Consider the following 17,154-nt stretch of genomic DNA (forward strand, 5'->3'; position numbering starts at 1 on the left):
GAGGTAATTTCAGGTAAATTGGCGCTATCATAATAACTAGAACAGCGATTTATGACGTGTCTTATTATTTATTAATTGTTTACGTTCGTCTGTTGATGAAGTCGTCTAAGTCGATCAGTCGATTTCGACATGTTATCGACGTTATTACTATACTACCGTTCTATCATCTGTCTTACTACTAGTACCACCTAAACGTCGTCTACGCCATCATGTACCAGCAATCAAGAACCCCCTACAATCGTCAGCAATACTACAGCCGACCTACAGGTCAGTCGACCTCGACGTCGACTGAAATCCACGACTCTTTCGCTACACTCCCTTTCGATCAATACCAGCCTTACAACCCCCCAAATATCCTTCAGCAACCCTTCTCAAGACCACTAGACCTTCCCTTAGACTTTGTCGATGTGCCAGATCAATCGACTGATGAGGTAGTCTATTTGGGCCGCGATACCATCATCCAAGAGATCGACGACCGATCCTCAGTGCAAATTCCTTCATTTTCGTCGGGCCAAGGGGGATACAACAACCCCTTCGATACACAGCCTCTGGCATCAAGTTCGCAGTTACTAGAGCCCTCTGCAAAGAAAGGTGCATCCCGAAAGGTCATTGTTGCCGCCAAACAGGCCCGTAAAGGCAACAAGGGTCGATCTCTTCGACACGACGAAGGAATCGACCCTTCGACCGCTCTAGAGGCCTCGCAGTCTATCGTACAGTCTCACCTGAGGGCTAAGGGTACAAAGAAGGTCTATCAAGGCTACATGAAGAGGTGTAGAACATGGCTGGACCTCTTTAACAAAACACGACAACCTGGCGACCCAAATCTCGAAGGAGCGCTAGACGTCTTGAGCGAACGTTCTGCCCGATGTGTTCACCTGTTCATCGCTCACGGGGTCTCAGGCAAGAATGGTACGAAGCCACACAGCAAAGACACATGCGATGGCATCAAGGCCGCGTTGCGAGCATACTTTCAAGAGACGTTCGGTAATCAGTGCTACGTGAGTGAAAGATCTTGCATTTTCATGGAGTTCCGTGCTGACATCGTCAATTGCAACGACGCTTCCTCAGGGCGAATTCTGGCACCAGCGAGAGAACGGAACGTGGCATGGGAACCCTGTGTACGCTGGTGAAGTCAGGGATCTGATGAAATCGATCAAGAACCGGGATGGTCGAGCGGGAGTTAGCGAGCAGGTTCGTCCGCCGAAATCCTTCCCTCTTTCACCCTACAGATACTGATACACAGATTCATGTTCGTACAGTCTCTCCCGCTCTTACTACCCGATCTGCTCGTGCTTGTCAACTGGGTAGAGGCTCAGCTCAAGGTCGAGACTGATGCTAAAGCTCGAACTGAGTGGTTATTTGCCCTCGCGTACATGTGTACTACATGGTACCTGTGGTGTCGAATGGACGAGGTACTCAGCCTACAATACCAGCACGTGTCAGACAATGCTACCGACCCTGGATATCCAGGTCAAATACTCAAGACGATCACTCTGACGTTCCGAAAGACGAATCAGGCTGATGCGAGGAAGGGTGAGTGAAAGAGCAAGCGTTTTCATTGAGCAGCATGACAGCTCCGTACTGATGTATACCTCGCCTTGTATTCTTTCGGTATGCCTGTGTTCTTGTGGGACCGTGCTTATAGGTCGTATCTATCAGGTTCATGACCCCACCAATCCCGACGAGCGCCCTGTTGCCGTTTGGCACCACCTCCAAAACTGGGTGAAACACGTTCGAGCCTTCACCCACGTCGACGCCAAGCCCCACTTCTTTCTGTTTCCTGTTATCGACAAGTTCGGAGGGGTTGATATAGAGAAGAGGATGTCTGCAGCGACGTGGCAGTCCATGTTCGATAGAATCGTCCACGATTCAGGCCTTGGTGATAAGTATTCGAATGGAAACTTCACCGGTCACTGTATGCGACGAGGAGGGGCTCAGTGGCGATTTGGAGAAGACCCAGCCGTCAAATGGGCTCTACAGGCTTCAATATGGTGGGGAGGGTGGGCTGAAGGCGAGGCTGTAAGTATCTTTCAAGCTGTAAGGTGAAGTCGAAGCTCGGGTGAACATGCTAACATTTTCACCGGACATCCGATCGTTGTTGTCTATCTTGGCTTCTTGTCTAGGTCGGTACGATTGGACGCTATCTCTTGGAGGAACGTAATCAGCACGAGGCCTCGTACTCAGACCAGATGAATCCTGAGCGTAATCACGCTCGTCGAAGCATTCAGTCGTCCTCGACGGATTTGCAAATCGCCAAGACCGGTGATATAGCACAGCTCCGGGAGGAGATGAATCGACTTGCACGGGTCGTAGGACGTGAGATGGATGGCCTGCGAACAACATTGCGAGATCAGGAGCTAGACAGACCTGTAGAATCGATTCCGATGGTAAGTTCTCTGCTTTCGGTGATTAGGCAACTTATTTCACTGAAGCGAGATCTTAACTGCTTTTCGACCTTAGGCGGGGATCCTGGGCCAAGTTGCTGATGCTGTCGTTGCCAGCCTCCTAGCCAAGGGTCTAGTGGGTCCTGCGACGATCTCTGCAGGTCCTGTGGTGCCAGCACAGGCGTCGACATCGAGCTCGAGTCGTCCGTTTGAATCGTCCGAACGTCGTGTCGAAAACATGCTAGCACCCGCTGCATCGCATGTGAACGCTCAGGGTGCAACTACTACGCCTTTCACCGAGCTACGACTCCGTCGTAGCGGTGAAATCGTGGGAAATCGACCTCCGAAGATACCGAAGACGTCGACGGTGAAAGAAGCAGTAAAACAGTGGTTTCAAGCTGGTGGCCACGAATATCACTACTACGCCTTGCAGGACTGGCCGAAGCAGTGGTATTCAGGTGCCAAGGGTGGTGACATAGTCCATAAGTCGATTCAGGTCATCTACGGCCAGCGAAGTCGATTGGGGATGGCGTACTCCATGCTCAATGAAGGAGCGACGGATTTCACCGAAGAGGGCTGGGTAAGATTCGAGACGAAATATCCGGAGAAGAAGATGACGGACGTCCTCGAAGCAATCAGGAACGATCTTGCTGCATCGGGGAAGATCACTAATCGCCCAAATCGCAAGCAGAACACCGATAAGTAGTCGAACACACGCACTACGGCTACGTCCTCGGCTTTTGCCTTTTTTTCCCATATTTCTACTGTTCTTCGTGTTTTTTGGGTTCGATCGTCTTTATACCACCGAAATACCTTTGTCTTTCACTCTGTATAGCTATATAACATGCACCGAGGCTGTATGTTTGATCTAGATCGATTTGATCGAGTTTGGGTGATTTTGAGAAAAAACCCTCGAAATCGACAAAAACGAGCAAAACGGTCGATGAACAATAAGGGATTTTCACCAAAATGATCGCCGTTTTTGCCTAGCATAGTCGAACGATTTCACCCAAGAACCTTCATCTACATCAACCACCTCGATATCGTTCTAAGTCTTAATATCAATACTAAATACTTCAAAACACCTCGTATCATTGCTCTAGACCTCCCTTACGCCTTACACGTTTCACCTCTGCCCAAACTAGTCTTTTTACTCCCGTTTCAAGCCATGTCGGACGCCCAAGGTTCTCAAAACGCCGTACGTCGAAACGTGACCTTCTTTCACCCGAATAAACGACTTACAAGCCTATAAACTGCTCATAGACCGCCTCATCCTCCTCTAGGCCCAAGCCTAAGCAGTGGGGAGGTGCAGAGGCTGCTGCTGCTCGGCATAGCAAGAGGTTGGCCGCTCAAGAAGAGGCTCGCGAGGCTCGCGAGAAGGCTGATCGCGAGAAGGCTGAGAACGCGGAGGCGGAGGCTGACCGCTGGGAGGAGCAGCAGAAGAAGAAGAGAGCTCGGGAGGACACAGACTCGGGCTCTGGTGACTCGGAGGACGAGTATGTCGAGGAGGGTGCGAAGAAGAAGAGGTCGAAGAGGGGGAAGAAGGCGTGAGTGAAATGTTGAGCTTTTGCACTGAGAAGCCTAACTCAGATCCTTTCGACCTCTTTACTCCTTCAATAATACGATAGCCCTACCCCTCTTCAAACTGTGGACGACGAGACCGATGGGGATGAGCTCGACGACGAGCAGGAGACCGAGGCTGCTGCTTCGGACCCCAATTTCGCTGGAGACAAGCAGCGAGCCGTGTTGGGGGAATATCTCCCTCAATTTTGGAAATACCAGGCCGCCAGGAAGTACTGGACTCCCCAGCGAGTCTACGAGTACTGGATGGAGGCCAGGGAGATCGTTCGAGAGAAGAAGAAGGTGCCGGAGGGAGAGGAGGTGAAGGCGTCGGCTCATATTGAGGTGAGTAGTCTTGGTGAAATCTTTCCCTCTTTCACCGGAACGAACCGACATCTGATCGTGATCATTTCATGTCTTCTATTCGCTAGTCTGCTATGCATATCTACTTCGCCCCAAAGGGTAAGGTATGGACGGGTCGCAAACGTTGCACCTGCTGCCAGAACCTCCCCCTGAAGGCGAAGAGGAGGATCTCGAAGGATGTTCCCGGTATCATCCTGAAATGCAAGCAGATTTCACCGACGGGGAGGTGCGCTCAGTGCGCTATCGGGGGGAATAAGTGCTCGCTGCAGTCGGATGGTGACGAGTTGGTGAGGGTCAAGAAGGGTCTAGATGAGGAGCTGCCGTATGAGGAGACCGAGGCGCTAGCGGTGGCCCTCGAGACCTACTCGAAAAAGAAGGCGAGTCCGAAGGGGAACGTTTTCGTCGATAAAAATAGGATGAAGGACTTCGCCGAGCTAGCTAGATTTCTAGCTGATCACGTCGCAGAGCTCAAGGATGATCTGCAAGGGTTACCGGTGCGATACGACGAAGTCGACGAGATCGAGGTGCTCGACGTCGATGGTGATATCGTGGACTTCTCGTAGCTGTGTATCCTTGTATTCTATGTTCTTATACGGTAATATGCAGGTCTTTATAATGAAATACGTGCTTCTTACACCTAGTCTAATAACATACTGTAAGCTCAAAACGTTCACGTTGTTCAGTAAGAACTTACGTCGATTCGAACATAACTTTGACTGAAAATGCACATAATTGCACCCACAACGTATGTCTAAGTATGTCACTTGAATATGTTCTAGCCATCTTATTCAAACGCTTCCAACTCAGAGTATGTTATATAAGGAGTATCAAAGATAGTGTATACAAGATTCGAGGAAGCTAGCACTGATGTAAGTCCTTCGTTTCACAAATTTGTTTCAAATCGAGCTCAGAATTGCTAGTCGAAACGAGGTCGTTTTGCGCTTAGAATTACGTGGAAATCATGACTAATTTCATCTGGGGCGGCGCCCTATGGGCGCGGGAGTATCCTAAGCGAGATAAAGTGATTTACAAACGAGATAAATCAAGATAAATTCGGCAAAAATAAAGACCTCGCAAAGTTGCCTGTTTGGGTGCAATTTACTTATTTTTCACTTTACGGAAATTCGATTTTTGCTACCGAAATCGACGATTGCCCGGGGCCTACAGCGTGTCGATTTATCGAGATAAATCCTTACGCATAAGTGGAGGTTTTGACGCGACGCGATCCTGTTGTGGGCAACCATTTTGGCTGACGACATGCAAAGGTTGATGACGATTTGACGTCGATAAAACGTTGTAATACAGCTTATACACTTATTAACACTTATCGCCTTGGGACTTGAGATTGTACGCCTCTTCGAACCACACCATCCTTGAATAAACTCCTCAAGTGAGCAAGTGACATACCCGCCAGACGGATAGAGAAACACGAACAGCATATTCACGAAACGATGACTGACCGAATCGTAAGCAGCCCTTCTTATCCACCTCTGCATTCCTTCTCAACGCCTGCCTGGACCTGACTGGAATGTGCTCCTCTTCCCATTCTGGCTCTCACGACCCGTAGATCAGGCTCCAAGTTCAAGCCCAGAACTATCCTTGTGAGTCCACCCGCCTAGTGCTTGGATTTCTTGTCCACTTTCGCCTCTGTCGAGACTTGCGCTGATAGCAAGACACTATCCTCTTATACCATTATCACCACCTGGAACACGACACACCATCTCTAACGAATCATAACCAACCGACCGCACAAAACGACTAAATGCCATTATGACAACACCACAGGGGGTAAAGTCGGCTCCGACTCGATCATCTCGGAGTTTGGACCTGAAGCTGGAGGTCCTGGTTGGTCGTTCGGGGAAGAGACGCCTTATGCCGAGGTGAGCACCGGACCTGCACACAAAACGATCACAATCCATATTTCAATCTTCATTTCGAAAAAGAGACTGATCTGTTTTGTTCCCGACTCGCCAGCTCTGGATCTCCTCGACCCACCCCAACGCACCCGCCAAGATCTACCCGCTCCCTTCTTCCACTTCGCTCATCCAACAGACCTTGCAGACGATTTCTCCGGCTTATTTCGGCAAGACCCTGTCTAGCTACCTAGGGGAGAACCCTGGGTTGTTGGGTAAGGCTGGGGAAGGGTTTGGAGCGCCGGTAGAGGCTGGGAAGGGGGAGAGGTTTTTGCCGTTCTTGATGAAGGTCTTGACTTGTAAACAAGGTGAGGAGGAGCAGCGCTCAAGCGAGCGAGGGGCGATGATGAAGGGCTTTTGAGACCTCGTGCTGATCCTGATGACTGTTGTTTGTGGCCGATGTAGCCCTGCCCCTGCAGATCCACCCGGACAAGGAGTTGTCGAGAAGGCTTCACAGGAAGAACCCCAAACAATTTGCGTGAGTCGTCGATGCCGATCGTCCTCTTACCTGCGGTTCCACGCTCAGTAGCTGACTTCTCCGCGGCGGGATGGCGTACAATTCGTTACATATAGGGACTTCAATCATAAACCCGAGATCGCGGTCGCTCTTACCCCTTTCCTCGGGTTCGCAGGGTTCCAACCCATCATCACGATCAAATCCCTCCTCACCTCGATCCCCGAACTGGACGCCCTTCTCCGTCCATTCGAGTCTTATCAGACCTTTATCTCGGCTACGCCCAAGGCGACTTCGGCAGATCTCAAGGAACTCGTGCGGAGCGTCTTGAGGATGGATCCCAAGTCGGATGCTTCCGGGTTACTGAAGACCGTCAAGGACGCCCTCGCCGCGGGGACCGGGATGGCCGCCCCGGAAAAGGAGGCGAGGGACGGTAACGACGTTGACGCGGCCATCGAAGGATTACTGAGCCGGTTCGAGAGGGAAGGGGTCGAGGCGTTTGGAAAGGCCGAGCTCGGGGACGAGGAGAAGAAGAGGCTGGTCAAGGCGTTGAAGAAGATGCAAGAGTTCTACAAAGGGGATCCGGGAAGCATCGTCGCTGCGTGAGTTGCAGTGGTTCCGTTCAAACGGGCAAGAGAGGAGGCTCACATGAGGTGGTATTGCGCGTGTTGATAGGTTCATGATGAACCTCATCGAGTTGCGGCCCGGTGAAGGGATCTACGTCGGAGCCGATGGGGTCCACGCCTGGTTGGACGGCCGTAAGCGCGCCCCGGATCTCGCACTTCGAAAGTCGATCTCGCGCTGACTTTTTGGATATTCGCGTACGACAGAGATCATCGAGCTCATGGCGACCAGCGACAACGTTCTCAACCTCGGCTTCGTCCCTGCGGCGGAAAAGGACTCGGTCGACCTGTTCATCGACGCTGTGACGTGCGAGCCCAAGTCGGGGGAAGAGTACAAGTTGAGCAAGCAAGAGTGGAAGTTGAGCTCGGGCGCTGGGGCGACGATCTACAAGGTACGTCCTAGCTCGCTGCAGAACGGGGTTTCGTCGAGCGGGGCAGGGGCTGATTGACGTGTATGGTAACGATGTGATGCTAGGTCCCGACCGAGGAATTCTCGCTTTACCACGTCGACGGTAACGCTCAGAAATCGACGATCATCAAACCCCTCAACGGACCTACTGTCTGCATCGTGACCGCCGTCAACACCACGGCTGGCAAGATCATCCAGACAAGGACGGTTGAAGACAGTTCGGCTCGGGCCGAGGTCGACGATATCAAGCGTGGACAGGTCTACCTGATCGGAGCGGGGACCGAGGTCGAGTTCGCGCCCGGGGTCGAGGTCTGGGCGAGCTTTTGGGACGATCAGGAGCAGGAGCAATCGGGTACCGCGTGAGTAGGCATGGAAGACTGTATCGAAACGAGCTTGGATCGGAGGCGTCCGGGAGGATTTGCGGCCGGTGACGATCGCAAACGACAACCACGGCGGGGCAGGAAAGAATAGTGTAGCGATAACACAGAGATACTACAAACTGTATCATGCAAGGTCTATGAAAGCGATTAACGCGTTTCGACCGACAGCGAGCGAGGACTCGCCCGCCTGTTGATGATCCGGCCGTTTTCCACTATCGACTTGGACGTTCTTGGAGCTGATTTGTTGCGGTCTTCCCTACTCTACGGCGTCGTCTTCTATCGACTGTGCAGCGGCGCGTCGAGCATCGCCTCGAGCGCGCCTAGCAAGACTTTCGAATCGCCTTACCTCGCGGCACTTTCCGCCAACACCCGCCACGAGGAGTATCAGTACCTGGACCTGATCCGACATATCATTCAAAACGGCCAACATCGTCCCGATCGCACAGGTACAGGAACTGTCGCCATGTTCGCACCCCCTTCGTTTAGGTTCTCGCTCGCCAACAACACTTTGCCGCTCCTGACGACAAAGCGGGTCTTCACGCGAGGCGTCATCGAAGAGCTTCTTTGGTTTGTCGCCGGTCATACGGATGGCAAGATTTTGAGCGACAAGGGTGTCAATATCTGGGAAGGAAATGGGTCGAGGGAATACCTCGATCGGATCGGGCTCACGCATAGGCGGGTGGGGGATCTGGGTCCAGTGTACGGATTCCAATGGAGGCATTTCGGCGCGACGTACAAGACGTGCGAGGACGATTATACCGGTCAGGGTGTGGATCAGCTGGCTCAGGTCATCGACAAGATCAAGAACAACCCGACCGATAGGAGGATCATTATGAGCGCTTGGAATCCGGCAGGTCAGTGTAGTCTCGAGGAGCACCGTTTGGTGACAGGAGTGCTGATGTTACCTCTTTTGCCCTCCTTAGACCTCTCACAGATGGCCTTGCCACCATGCCACATGTTTTGCCAATTTTTCGTCACCCTCCCCGAGACGCCCGGCGCGAAGCCCAAGCTGTCTTGCTTGATGTACCAACGATCATGTGACCTCGGCCTCGGCGTTCCCTTCAACATCGCATCCTACTCGCTCCTCACCCACATGATCGCCCTGGTGACCGATACGGAACCGCACGAGTTCATCCTCCAGATGGGTGACGCGCACGTCTACAAGGACCACGTAGAGCCGCTCAAGACACAGCTCGAGAGAGAACCTCGCGAATTCCCGAAGCTGAACATCAAGCGGACAAAGGAGGAGATTGGCGGGATCGATGGTTTCAGAACGGAGGACTTTGAGGTGGTTGGGTACAAGCCGATGGGCAAGATTGAGATGAAGATGTCGGCATAGATGCCAGTGGCGGGTAATGAAAGCTCTAGGGAACCTGGTTGTACGTTAACTGTATTCATTCGTTGAGCATTGTGGCATGATCAAATGGAAAACAACAAGACTCTCCCTCAACACGATTCGGGTGATTGAAGGCGAGATCCTGCAGCGCAACAAGATATAAAACCTCCCTCTCCGCGTTGAATGTTGCGGGCCGCACTTCGAACTGAGAGTAGTATGGCGACATTGCATAGACAGTCATCATGAGAAGCTTCGAGATCGGTGCAAATCATTGATCAGGCTGGTCGCTATCTATTGAGCAATTCTGCAAGGCGAATTTCATACACTCTGGATCAAGCTTGACAGCTTCGGCTAGAGTTACAGGCTGCGGCGGAAACCCGGGAACCTGATTATTTTCGCTAAGCTGACGATCCAGTGTATGAGCTTCGTATAAATACCTTTATAGACTCGTCGATGCTGTGCATGAAGGCCTGGTTGTAGATCTCCTCTTTGTCAAGAGGGTCCCCGTCTTCGTCCAGTAACGTCACTGCAAGGTTTCACGCCTGGATACCTTGGTAGTAGTGGTCTTCGAGTGTAAAAGGTCCCTTGCTTGTAACCGGCAAGATGCTTTGCGACCTATGTAACGACTTGTACTTGCAGTTATGGTGAGGTGACTCGTTTCCCTGCTTCTGCTGCATACATAATCTGATCTTTAATATATCACAACAGGATCTAGTCACGCTATTCACTTCCAACAAAATATCACAAGAATATCCCTGTGACTTCTTCATCCAAATCTGCTTTTGATGTCAATAAGAGCTGCACTGGATACATTGTTGGCATCACCAAAGTCTACCGGAAAACAGACTTCAGAGGTAATTCAATCTCTCGAGAACACTATGACTCTTTCTTGGCTTTGGGCAAGGTGGACAAGGTCAAACAATCAATGGCAAACTCGTTGACTCCCAATGTCTGTGTGCCTGTTTCTATGAGCCGGTGAGTCCTATCTTCTGCGAGTGATTTGAAGGGGCGCAGACCGGGACTTTCGTCCCTATGTCATCTGGCAAATTTATCCAGTACGAAGAGGGCATCTCTGAACCTCATCCTGCTCTTTGCACCAACCGTTACAACGGGGATTTGGATTGTCAGCTCGCCGGCGCGATCGACAGCGTTGTAGCTCCGGTGAGTGGCATTGCAACATTACTGCCCATTGTAATGGAACCTGATCAAGCGCAAAGGCATCGCAGCTCGCAGCACGCACACATTTACATCGCCCATGTTGAGAAGGAATGTACTCCACGCGAAAGTCCGAAAGACGTCCAATCTGGTCTTGCAACCTGTCGATCTCGGCGGTATCCTTCTGGTGTGACCTCCAGAGCGCGAAGTTCAAAGTCCTCAAAGATAACATTCTATGTTCCGGTTTCCCAGTGTCAAGGTTGTGCAGCGCATCATCATCAGCTGATACCAAAGACCAACAGTATGATACACAGGTTCTTCTTCGAGCTGGGAGGCAGGCTCGACGAGCCATATGTGCTGTTGCCGATCCGAACCACTCTTAGAGCCCTCAGCAAGCGCTTGCAGTCTGAATGTTTCGATGGGGACAAGATTGAAACACAGTAGCGCAGTCAGACGTCACCTTGGGGTCGGTATGATATACTACGGCGGCGCAACCTTTCATCAAATCGACATCAAGCCAGGTATTCTGTGAGAATTGGTAGATGCTATCGGCCTATAGCCTCTAGCCATAGCCCACAGACTAGATGGAAGTGTTTCCCCAAGGTCAGGGGGCGCGGGATCACGCTCGCGCTCGGTCATCGTCAACTCACCCGAAGAGCACCATCAGGGTACAAGGGTACAAGGGGGATGTGGTTAGAGAGAGGTTGCTACCTCCTCCCTCCTCTCGTTCTGTACCTTCAAACAGCTCTAAAGACAGCTCTAAAGAGGCTGCGTCACTGAAATAGACGACCTCAAGTGCCCAGATCTCGAGGCCTACCCTTCCCAGAACGGCAGGATCGAAACCCTTGACCGAAAATCAGAACCGGGACCGGGACCGAGCTCTCAAGTCGATCCAGATAGGACAAGACGTTTCAGCTCCAGCACTCCCTAGATTCCAGATTTGAACATAGCTCCCAACACCTCTCTTGAAGAGCCTGATGAACAAGCTCTAGACTGACGGGGACTCCATCCACAAAACTCTCCCGCTCTTGGAAGTTGAGACTTCGTCTGACCATCGCAGTGAACTATGTCCGGTAAGCTCACCCACCATGGTCAGGCTCTGACCTTGGTCCTCCCCGCCATTCATCTCACGTCTAGCGTGAAGAAGCTGAACCTCATCTGTTCTACGTTGTTTCGTAATGCCCGGGATTCCTCTTGCGGTGTTTGCTTTCGACATCGATCTTGGTTGGACTGGCTGGATGAATTGTAGGATTCCAGAACGCCGGGATTACCAAGGGTAAGCTGGTTAAACCTGTCCACACTATCGTCCGGGTTCATCTTGCGGGAAGGCTGAGAGCTCTGTCTTCATCTTTCTTGCAATCCTTCTTGTGCTCGTCTATGGCTGTGGTTGGTGCGATACTGCGAATCTCATCTGGCTCCGATCTCAAATGGATATACAAAAACATAATTCCCCCCTTGAAACGACAACACTCCGACCACCCATCATATTTTGCTCATCCGCAGGCCTGATCCTCTTGACCGGAGTCTCCTCCCTGACGATCGCCCTCGCCGCTCTCAAGCCGTATGCGCACCTCCAGCTCGTTCCTCATCTGACCAAGCACAGGCAGGTGAGTCTTTCGTCAACAAGTCTGCCTCTCTGTGGCTATGTGCCGATCGCCAATAGACTGAGGTGCATTGCTTTGCGTTTCCTTTCTCGCCCTTATCGTGATTGCCATCTCTTGAACGGGAAACCAGATCTGGAGATTATGGACTTATCAAGCGGCGTATACAAATTCGCCTGAAGTGTTGATGGCCGTCATGACGATGTATCATATGGGCGTCCCGGTGGAGAGGTCAGTACAGAAGTCAGCATCGATTAACGGGAAGTCAACATAGCTAATTGTTGAGCTACATCATGTTGCATGTGTTGCGATGATATGATCGAATATAGGATGTTTGGGAGCCGAAAATATGCGGTGAGTCGTGGTGTACAGTCTCTTCCCTGCCATTGTCTGTTCGCTTGGCTGATGATGTCGCCCAAATCCGATACGTCGACAGTCATTCATCTTTCTCGTCTCAACCATCTCGACCGCACTCTCTCTCCTCGGGATGATCCTCCTTCAACCCGTCGTGGGGTTCAACTACGTCCCTGCGGGATCGTTTGCTATCGTTGGGGCCATGTGAGTGAGGTGTCTACCGACTACTTGGTATTAGTCCGGCAACCGAGACTAATTGTTCCGGCATATTTCAGCGCATACCAATACTGGAGACTCGTGTACGTTGACACAGACTTCATGCCCCAGACGGAGTCGATTAGCTGACAAGTTTTGTTTGCTTCAACCAGCCCAACGATCTACAGGTTCCAGATCTTTGGGGTTGAATGCTCGAGCAAAACGTTCATCTCCTTATTTCCCGCTTTTGTAAGCTATGGCTCAGTGTTCACTTCCCGCTTTCTCACGTTGACATCGATTCTCTTGCGAGCAGCTCCTCTACCTTCAATTTCCCTCCACCATCTTCCCTTTTGTCATCGGCATCTTCTCGTCCATGTTTTACAGCTCGGACCTGACCCTCCCGCTCCCATATTTACGATCACAACCGCTATCCTCGTTCCGTCTCCCTCGGCCCATCTACCTGCTCCTGCAAAGGCTCCTCTTCCCGCTTGTTGGCGAGTCGGCCGCACCGAGACGAGCGGATCGAATTGTCCCGGATGAGATGACAGCGGGGATGAGGGCTCAGCAAGCGGCAGCGAGGGAGGCGAGAGCCAACGCGACGGCTTTGGGAGAGTTACTTGCCCTCAGGACGGCGGCATTGACGACGGCCACAGCAGCGGCGGCAGCAGCAGCGACGGAAGCCGGACAAGAGGGAGCCAGGCAACGACGGACGGCAGGAGCGGTACCAACGTACAACCTCGAGGGTATCCAGGACGGGGTCATCGAGCCTGCTACAACGTCGGAGGCGGTACCGGCACCACCTGCGACGCCCTCTCGTGCGTCCCGACTGGGTTTCGGTGGGTTGTTGAACTCGGTGACAGGTATACGTCCGACAAGTCCAGGGTCGAGGGAAGACCCCGCAGAGGAGGCGCAACCGAACGCCCCGACAGAAGAGAATATACAAGAGTAAGTCCCACATCGTTCTATGAGCTCTTACGGTGGTTGACACGATTCCACACCTTTCGAACAGTATTCTCAACATGTTCCCCAATTTGTCGAGACAACGAGTGGTAGAGGTCCTACAGAGAAGGTTCGTGATAATGACACTTGACCTCTAGGAACAGGGCTGATCGATACGCTGCATATCGTCTAGCAATCATAACACCGCACTGGCCGTAGAGATGTTACTGGACGAAAGTCACTAAGGGAACGCCATTATTGGCTTATGTCGCGTACTATGGCATGCATCATGTTTTTCTGCTGGAAACTTTGCTGTGCGACTGTGGTGTAATGGCTTCGTGTTGTTGGATACATGTTGCGCGGTGCACAGACTGACGTCTCCGCTTCCTCTCCTTCATCGTTAAGTCCTCTCGCCTAGGCAACTCCCAAGACCTTCAACAAGACCTTGCCGACCCTGACACCGTCGTGCTCCTTCCTTGTTTGCTTCCTCGCTTGTTCAGCAAATTCAGTGGTGAACGTCCCATCCGATTCGTATCCCGATATGAACGGCTCGATGATCCTTAATTCAACCCAGATCTGTTAATAAGGGACAGGAGCGAAAAAGCTTCGAAATCTGCCACTTACCCTTCATGCCATTCAGGATGACCTTGGAAGGCTATGATGTGAACCCGGGCCCATGGCTCGGCTGGCAACGTGGACTGGTGGGAGTGCGTAAAAGCGGGTGTCTCTTTCCCCTCCTCGTAAAAACTGACTATGCCCTGTATAGGGCAGATCTCAGAAGATCCGAGGAGCTCGAAGTTGGGCGGCAGCTTGGATACAATATCGCTGTGTATTTGTCTGTTCATGTGGAGGATTGAGTGAGTGACATAGTGCGTGTCCGAGCTCAAAGGGTGACGTACTGCATCGTCTAGAAAGGGCGCGGTGTAGAAGTCGAAGTGAGTGGGATAGTGCAGGTAGGGGTATGTGGAGTGACATACGACATGATCAGGCAGTCCAGAGACGTCCTCAAGCGAGGTAGCGTCTTCACCCCAGACAATCTTCCTCCCGATGTCCGTCAGATTAACTTTGGTACTCCCGACCTCCCTAAAAGGCAGCGGCGAGCGACCACGTCAGCTCGAGGAGAAAGACAGGGGCGTGTCAAGGAGAAGAAGATGTGGGACTGACCATCCTTTCGGGTTAGGCTGCACGGTAACAGCAGGTCAGCGGTAAATCTTTGGAACCGTTGAAAGCTAGACCCACCTCTATTTTCGATGGTCCAAAGGCACGGGCTAGTACTTGAAGGCCGAAACAAATGCCAATCATGCGAATGCGGGGGAAGTCGTCCTGTGAAACAAGACCAGCCAGGTGAAAGAAGGTTAGTCTTCACGCAACGTGCCAGCAGAAGTCCAGACGAGACGGCGAGCCACTCACATGAATCTTTATCAGGAAGCCGGCCAATTTCAAGATCCAGACTAGGCAGCAGTGAATTTGACACGTAGACGAAATATGACATTAGTGGTTGCCGAGTCGCGCGGTGAGACTGAGAGTGAACCTACTTGCGTCTTCATGTGCATCATCCTCAAATGACCCGGAGATGATGATTGCATCGATGTCTACAGGACGGACAACCATACTTCAGTTTCGTTCGAAAGAACGAGTTTGGTCTGTAGAGTGAACGCCACTGTCTGAGACCGATCTCACCCTTCAACTCGTCGTCCGTCGGATACTCGCGCTTGTCGAGCACATCGTACGACTTGGTCTCTAACTTCAGGTGTTCAGGTAATAGCGGTTCAAATAGATTGTGAATGACGTCTGTCATTTTCGATGACCGTATGAGAGAGGGGGTCCCATCAGTTATAGCACCATTGACTAAATGACCGAGGAAAGAGTCCTTACCTTGGTATTCTCCGTGCTTCTCTATAGACTCCTTCTCCAGGGAATCACATTTGAAGAATGCAAGATTCAATATACCACTTGGTTTGCCGTCCGGTGTAGATGCCATGGTTGTGCGAGTCAATAATGGATTGCGGTCAAGATGTGGTGGTCGTTGGTGAGAAACTGGAGCGCTGATACGGTTGCACGAGAGTAAGAGAGTGGGTCTATATAGTGTGTGTTCGATTTGCACAAAGGGAGGGTGGGGGGGGAGTCCTAATTCCCACAATCGAGAACCATCATGACGTTGCGTTGGGATTCCTGCACAACGAGTGTCGGTATGTGAATGTCTTGGCATGTCCGTTGAGTCACGTGATTGTCGATCGTGCATGCTGACGTCATCCAAGTTAGCCGCCCAATGTCGCAGGCGATGAAACATGAAGCTCTATGTGAGGAAGCTGGCGAACTCTATTGGAGCCTTTGCCTATTGATACGCCATATCTCGCTCGGAAAGTACTCGACAGTGACTCCTTCGGCTGAGATGGATCAACATCCATTATGGATCGAACGGCGAGCTGAGCTACAGCGGACGGAGTCTCTCAATGCGGGTTCAGACCATTGTCATCGGACGACCGACCTCTGAGAACCTTCTTGGACAGGAAGTATCACGAGCAGAAAATTCAATGTTTAAATGTGTGGGGTCATTCCCGTTGCAAAAAGAGATAAACGCAAGGATCGACCCTGGATGTTGTACCTGTGAACATCTAACCTTCATGATGGAGTTGTTTCCGGTCGAACGTTCGGCAGATCCGTAAATGCCTCTCCATTGGGCTGTAAGCTCACAAGTCAATATCATCATGGCGTTCTCGGTTATGAAGATCAAAACGGGTGCACCGCAGCCAGACGTAGAACGCTACATTTCACTTCCTCGACAGTAAGCGGTACCAGTCACAACTCCCCGATCATGTCACGACCGACTCGGAGAATCCGGCTCCTCCGAGGTCCAGGTACCAGTTATGGAGGACAAATGCCCAAACCCACGCCCAGGCCACCTTCATCTGATCCAGTGCCCAGTCCAAATTTTTCGAAGGCGAGGACGATTCCGGGGGAAACCATTGTGCATGGCGTAAGACAAGGTTCTCGTTGTCGGACGGATGGGTCGACATCACTTCCTCGACTAGTCGCTTGATGCTGGCGCGCATATCGTCGAGGACGTCGGAGGTGGGAAGGTCGGAGGTGGGAAGGTCGGAAGTGGGAAGGGACATTGTATGTGTAGATGTGTAAGGTATGCGGGTTGATTGTAATTTTGTAAAATGTATGCACACTTTTTAGGAGCATACGATGATGTGGCCCCGATCATCTGTAGAAGCCACAGGTCAGTCGTCGCCTCTGGGCGTCCGAACTGGGGAGGAAGAGACCCTGAGCAGTGGACTCTCAGATTGCTAAGACTTGCGCATCCACCTGTCCAGCAGGGAGAATAGGAATCTTGGGAAGATCATACCGCCTGGCGACATGACTATCCTCCTTTCCTTAGTCCGCACCGTTCATGTCATGCACACCCATTTCGGTCGTCTACATCGTTTGCATCGTTTGCAACGTTTTCGTCATTGGCTTGGCAGCCTCTGGGTGAACCCGAC

General features: G+C 51.7%; 5 protein-coding genes across 5 annotated transcripts; 4 read left to right on the forward strand and 1 right to left on the reverse strand.

Moving 5' to 3' along the window:
- Positions 1 to 209: 209 nt before the first annotated feature.
- HD553DRAFT_345100 (uncharacterized protein) lies at positions 210 to 3,090 on the forward strand (the record flags this gene model as incomplete). Its single annotated transcript, XM_046183065.1, has 6 exons — positions 210 to 998; positions 1,069 to 1,191; positions 1,260 to 1,533; positions 1,646 to 2,019; positions 2,124 to 2,387; positions 2,461 to 3,090. 6 exons carry the CDS (start codon positions 210 to 212, stop codon positions 3,088 to 3,090), a joined length of 2,454 nt encoding a protein of 817 aa, XP_046033920.1.
- Positions 3,091 to 5,582: 2,492 nt separating this feature from the next.
- HD553DRAFT_122072 (RmlC-like cupin domain-containing protein) lies at positions 5,583 to 8,174 on the forward strand. The gene is made up of 9 exons (XM_046176509.1): positions 5,583 to 5,773; positions 5,875 to 5,908; positions 6,093 to 6,187; positions 6,282 to 6,528; positions 6,626 to 6,698; positions 6,794 to 7,276; positions 7,350 to 7,432; positions 7,505 to 7,689; positions 7,773 to 8,174. The coding sequence occupies exons 1-9, from the start codon at positions 5,759 to 5,761 to the stop codon at positions 8,067 to 8,069; spliced, it is 1,512 nt and encodes a 503-aa protein (XP_046033921.1). The 5' UTR covers positions 5,583 to 5,758; the 3' UTR covers positions 8,070 to 8,174.
- Positions 8,175 to 8,279: 105 nt separating this feature from the next.
- HD553DRAFT_276413 (cryptococcus neoformans thymidylate synthase complexed with substrate and an Antifolate) lies at positions 8,280 to 9,425 on the forward strand (the record flags this gene model as incomplete). The annotated part of the gene is made up of 2 exons (XM_046177957.1): positions 8,280 to 8,940; positions 9,010 to 9,425. The coding sequence occupies 2 exons, from the start codon at positions 8,280 to 8,282 to the stop codon at positions 9,423 to 9,425; spliced, it is 1,077 nt and encodes a 358-aa protein (XP_046033922.1).
- A 2,075-nt stretch (positions 9,426 to 11,500) lies between these two features.
- Positions 11,501 to 14,230, forward strand: HD553DRAFT_122157 (uncharacterized protein). Its single transcript, XM_046176510.1, has 11 exons — positions 11,501 to 11,650; positions 11,827 to 11,853; positions 12,081 to 12,184; positions 12,312 to 12,409; positions 12,508 to 12,532; positions 12,615 to 12,736; positions 12,808 to 12,831; positions 12,901 to 12,976; positions 13,041 to 13,672; positions 13,737 to 13,796; positions 13,860 to 14,230. Exons 1-11 carry the CDS (start codon positions 11,644 to 11,646, stop codon positions 13,909 to 13,911), a joined length of 1,227 nt encoding a protein of 408 aa, XP_046033923.1. The 5' UTR covers positions 11,501 to 11,643; the 3' UTR covers positions 13,912 to 14,230.
- Positions 14,081 to 15,780, reverse strand: HD553DRAFT_352273 (class I glutamine amidotransferase-like protein; the record flags this gene model as incomplete). Its single annotated transcript, XM_046183680.1, has 10 exons — positions 15,542 to 15,780; positions 15,347 to 15,457; positions 15,202 to 15,258; positions 15,077 to 15,117; positions 14,906 to 14,989; positions 14,831 to 14,847; positions 14,644 to 14,749; positions 14,566 to 14,573; positions 14,291 to 14,503; positions 14,081 to 14,225 (listed from the first exon to the last, which is right to left on the reverse strand). Exons 1-10 carry the CDS (start codon positions 15,645 to 15,647, stop codon positions 14,081 to 14,083), a joined length of 888 nt encoding a protein of 295 aa, XP_046033924.1. The 5' UTR covers positions 15,648 to 15,780.
- Positions 15,781 to 17,154: the final 1,374 nt, after the last annotated feature.

The sequence above is a fragment of the Filobasidium floriforme genome, assembly GCF_021052385.1.
Source record: "Filobasidium floriforme strain CBS 6241 chromosome Unknown HD553scaffold_22, whole genome shotgun sequence".
Classification (NCBI taxonomy): Eukaryota; Fungi; Basidiomycota; class Tremellomycetes; order Filobasidiales; family Filobasidiaceae; genus Filobasidium; species Filobasidium floriforme.

What these genes read in the sequence shown, in the direction of transcription:
- HD553DRAFT_122157 (XM_046176510.1), top strand. An exon ending in TACCAATACTGGAGACTCGT is followed by an intron (nt 12,832 to 12,900) that starts GTACGTTGACAC and finishes TGCTTCAACCAG; the next exon opens with CCCAACGATCTACAGGTTCC. An exon ending in ACAGAAGAGAATATACAAGA is followed by an intron (nt 13,673 to 13,736) that starts GTAAGTCCCACA and finishes CCTTTCGAACAG; the next exon opens with TATTCTCAACATGTTCCCCA.
- HD553DRAFT_122072 (XM_046176509.1), top strand. An exon ending in TCAAGCCCAGAACTATCCTT is followed by an intron (nt 5,909 to 6,092) that starts GTGAGTCCACCC and finishes ACAACACCACAG; the next exon opens with GGGGTAAAGTCGGCTCCGAC. An exon ending in AAGAGACGCCTTATGCCGAG is followed by an intron (nt 6,188 to 6,281) that starts GTGAGCACCGGA and finishes CCGACTCGCCAG; the next exon opens with CTCTGGATCTCCTCGACCCA.